The sequence below is a fragment of the Anolis carolinensis genome, unplaced genomic scaffold (assembly GCF_035594765.1).
Source record: "Anolis carolinensis isolate JA03-04 unplaced genomic scaffold, rAnoCar3.1.pri scaffold_37, whole genome shotgun sequence".
Taxonomy (NCBI): Eukaryota; Metazoa; Chordata; class Lepidosauria; order Squamata; family Dactyloidae; genus Anolis; species Anolis carolinensis.
In genome coordinates, this window is record NW_026943846.1 from 115,467 (window position 1) to 120,000 (window position 4,534).

Here is a 4,534-nt window from a genome sequence, read left to right on the forward strand (position 1 = left end):
GAATGTAGTATGTATATGATGCTCTAATATACATATTGTATATTAGAGCATTTGAGGGGCTCGGGCTGTGGCGCAGGCTGGAGAGCAGCTGCAATGAATCACTGCAATGAATCACTCTGACCAGGAGGTCACGAGTTCGAGGCCCGCTCGGAGCCTATGTTTGTTTGTCTTTGTTCTATGTTAAAAGGCATTGAATGTTTGCCTATATGTGTAATGTGATCCTCCCTGAGTCCCCTTCGGGGTGAGAAGGGCGGAATATAAATGCTGCAAATAAATAAATAAATAATAAAATATCATGTACTATTTATTTATTTATTTATTTATTTTTCAAACTTATATGCCGCCACTCCCCTACGGCTTATGTTTTGAACCATCATTGTGTTTTGTATAACTCATTACATAGCTTCCCATCATCGCCAACATTTTCAGGATTTGGGTTGGAAAACCTTAGGCCCAGAGGAAAGCCTGAAATGCGGAGAGACTACCAAAGGAGAGACACGGATTCTGAAAGGCCAAAACGAACCGAGGACAGAAACACTCTCAAGGTGGACTTGGTTTAGTTCGGACAAAACAAACCACGGGTTTCTTGTAAAACAAGGTCACAGTTCATGGCACAAAACTGACGGAGGAGAGCATGCTGAAGAATTCTGGAGGAATCGGGAAATACAAATGGGGACAACACTTTGGGAAACGCTACCTGGGGGGTGGAAGTCCTAGAAATGCAATCCACGAAAGGGACAAATGCAAAAAAGTGATCTCGCTGGTTAGTCCTAACCAAAAGAGACCCGTCGGATGTGGGGTTAACGCACAGACCGACCCCCTCAAATGGGGGTCTGTTTTAGGCAGGACTAAGCCACGGGGTGGATAGACACAGACGCAGAGCGGAAGCTGCCTCGGAAAGGGCTGGCTCTCTCCCCGGAGGGTTCGTGGGGTTCCCCTTAGGTGTCCATCGGAAGAAGAAGAGGAGGAGGCCGCCGGCCGCTTTCCTAGACATGGATGATGAACTCGGGGTTGGTGTAGGAGAAGCCGGCAAACTCGTTCTGGTCCAAGTTCATGATGAAGAGTTTGTCCGTTGGTGTCAGCTCCACCGGCTGTCGGGTGAACTCCTTGTCGAAGTTGGAGGTGTCCGTCCTGTCCTTCTGTGAGACGGAAGGCAAAAGAAGAAGAGAAAGAGACGGTTAAGGTGGCCACATTGAAGGGAAAGTGGAAGGAGCCAAGGGAGGCCAGGAGCTTCAGTGGCCCTTTCAAAGACCAAAGAGCGGGATATAAATGTAGTAAATAAATAGTAAATAAACCTGTGTTTTGTGTTATGGCCTTATTGCTTTTAACTATGTATTTTAAAAATATGTTGCTATGGGTTGCTGTGAGTCTTCCGGGCTGTATGGCCATGTTCCAGAAGCTTTCGCTCCTGACATTTCGCCCACATCTGTGGCAGCCATCCTCAGAGGTTGTGAGGTACCTACTAGGCATGTCCGATCGATGAAAACAATGTTTCAATTCTCGTTTCTAAAGTAGGGGGCGCTGGCACTTCGATATAGAAAGTATTTCCGATTTTTTCACCCAAAAATTTCGGATATTTCCGAAAATTCGTAATGATTCTAAATGTTTCTAAAATGGCAGTCGCCAAAAAAAAAAGGAACCTGGGGGGGGGGGACTTTTACAGGGCTCTCCCGCCCTCATTTCTTGAGCTATCCTCATCAACCCTAGCCCCCACCTTTGCGTCCATCGTGGAAGCTTCTGATTGGCTGGGGAGCGGCAGCCATGTTAGGCTGCGCTAAGTTCCCATTCTAGGTAGGTTGCAGAAACAAAAAAAAACTTTAAAAATATTTTAAAAAATATATTAACTTTTTTTTTGGGGGGGGGGGGGAATTTAATGAAACATTAAGAAACAATTAGAGAATGGGCCAACAATGGTTCGAATTACATTGCCAGTTGTGCTGTGAGACAATGTCTCGGAATGCGTATCAAAAAGCGAGAACAATCCGAAATAATTCCGATATACGATTCAAAACGATTTTTTGGACATGTCTAGTACCTACCACAGGTGTGGGCGAAACATCAGGAGGGAAAGCTTCTGCTCAATTTTTTTTTCTTCTTAATTTTTTATTTCTCAATTTTTTTCTTCTTAATTTTTTATTACTCAATTTTTTATTACTCAATTTTTTTCTTCTTAATTTTTTCTCAATTTTTTTCTTCTTAATTTTTTATTTTTTTATCTTTTTTCCCCCCGCCTTACTTTTCTTTTTTCATCACTAACTTATCTTTCTTTGTATCTATATCTTTTCTTGCCATACCCTCTTTATTCTATTTCCCCTTCTCCTCACAATTGCAATTAGCAATTATGTTTTTGTTCATGTTTTCATAAATTCTGTTGAAAATGAATAAAAATTACTTTAAAAAAAGGAGGGAAAGCTTCTGGAACATGGTCATACAGCCTGAAAGACTCACAGCAACCCAGTGATTCCAGCCATGAAAACCTTCGACAATACAATATCTTGCTATGTTTAATTCTATGTGATTTTTTTTGGCTAGAATTTAAATTATCTAATGTTTTGCTTTTTATTGTTGGCTGCTTACTGTTTTGTATGTATGTTCTGTTATGCAGCTTCTTTTGCTCTATGTTTCCAAAGAGGTTGTGGGAGGGGCTGCAGACCACATGACTTGATCTGAGACTGTTTAGACCTCAGACTCTGTTTCAGATTCGTCTTAGACTTTGGATTGGATACAAACACTTGGTGTTTGTAAGAAAGATGCCCTGTACCATTTGTGAGTAGTGCAGCAGGTTAAACCGCTAGCTGTAGGATATCTGCTGACCGGAGGGCTGGCAGTTTGAAGCCGCGAGTTGGGGTGAGCTCCCATTGTCAGCCCTAGCTTCTGCCAACCAAGCAGTTTGAAAGCATGCAATGCAAGCAGATCAATAGGTTAAGCGGCTGCGGGGGGGGGGGGGGGGGGAGGGGGAGGAAGGGGCCTGAGGTTGTTAGGAATGGTGGGAGTTGATGTGTGTAATCTAGAAGTGAAGAGGTTAAATGCATAGAGTGGGAATGTAATGGGGCCGGGCTGTAAATCACTACTGACTGAGAGGTCATGAGTTCGAAGCCCGGGTCGGGTTAAGCCCCCAACCATAAATAGCCCAGCTTGCTGTTGACCTATGCAGCCCCGAAAGACAGTTGCATCTGTCAATTAGGGAAATTTAGGTACGCTTTATGCGGGAGGCTAATTTAACTAATTTACAGCATCATAAAACTGCCAGCAAAACACGAGGAATGGAATGAGGAAGTACAGCCACTAGTGGACAGTGAAGCAACAGCTCCCCCTGTGGCCGGAATCGTGAAGCTGGAAAAAAAAGTTAAATGCCTCTGTGTCTGTCTATATATGTTGTTTGTCTGTTGGCATTGAATGTTTGCCATATGTGTTCATTGTAATCCGCCCTGAGTCCCCTTTGGGGTGAGAAGGGCGGAATATAAATACTGTAAATAAATAAATAAATAAAATATATTGGTATAATGTGAAATTGTGCTTAGAGTTTAAAGCTGTGTGTAATCTAGAAGTGAAGAGGTTAAATGCATAGAGTGGGAATGTAATGCTAGAGTATGTGACTTTGGGAAGTTTCTGGACGTATGTTTAGAGATAATAATGGAATAATGGAATCATGACAGCATGATCGTAGAAGTCGGACGGAGTCTGGTGATCGTCTGATCTGCATTGTAAATAAGCTGTATATACTGCAATAAAGTTTGAGCTGCTTCGATAAGCTGAAAAGGAGTCATGAAGCAAATTATTTCCATGCATTCTGAGCAGACGGCCAGAATTGTTGGAGGAGAAATCGGGACCAGGAAGGCGATTTGTCTCAATCAACCAACTGACATAGAATGGATACAGTTTGACACCACTTAAATTTCCAGGGCTCAACGCGATGAAGTTATGGGAGTTGTAGTTTGCCAAGGTCTTCAGCTTTCTCTGCCAAAGCTGTGTGTAATCTAGAAGTGAAGAGGTTAAATGCATAGAGTGGGAATGTGATGCGAGTCAAATTGTAGCTTCCAGGATCCTGCAGCATTGAGTCACATTGGTGCAAGTGGGCTCAAACTGCACCCATTCTACCCTTGGATTGTTGACAGACTGACTGACACATTTGTCCATCTCTGTGTCCATCTCCCCATCCTTTTGATCCACAGAGACATTCAATGACAAACAATAGCACCGGATTGTTACATTATTAATAAAGGGCATTGTTAATATAAGAAAGCAGACTTGGGTTGTTGTTTTTTTTCTGGAAAGGAATGATGATTTCCTTGTGAGCGTGGACAGTGGCTTGTTTTATATACTGACCTTCAGAAATTCTTGAATAAAGAGCCTGCCTTCAACCGGGATTCAAAGGAAGCAAGCTATTCATGCAGAAAGCCGTCTTTGCAGGAGGATGCAGCGACAAAATGCCAACGGAAAGGAAAGACGCCCCATCTTGCATGGCATTAAATGCTTTTATTCTATGCAAACATCCTAGAAAGTCCCTTTCAGAGCCCCTGAGGGGATCTACACT

General features: G+C 42.9%; 1 protein-coding gene across 1 annotated transcript in view; it reads right to left on the reverse strand.

The window, feature by feature from the left end:
• Positions 1-540: 540 nt before the first annotated feature.
• prkcb (protein kinase C beta) overlaps positions 541-4,534 on the reverse strand; it is a gene marked incomplete at its 5' end in the record, with an annotated part of 126,555 nt that continues 122,561 nt past the window's right edge. The window contains 1 exon segment of the mRNA XM_062966871.1: positions 541-1,139. Within this exon segment, the coding sequence (XP_062822941.1) occupies positions 987-1,139 (153 nt within the window).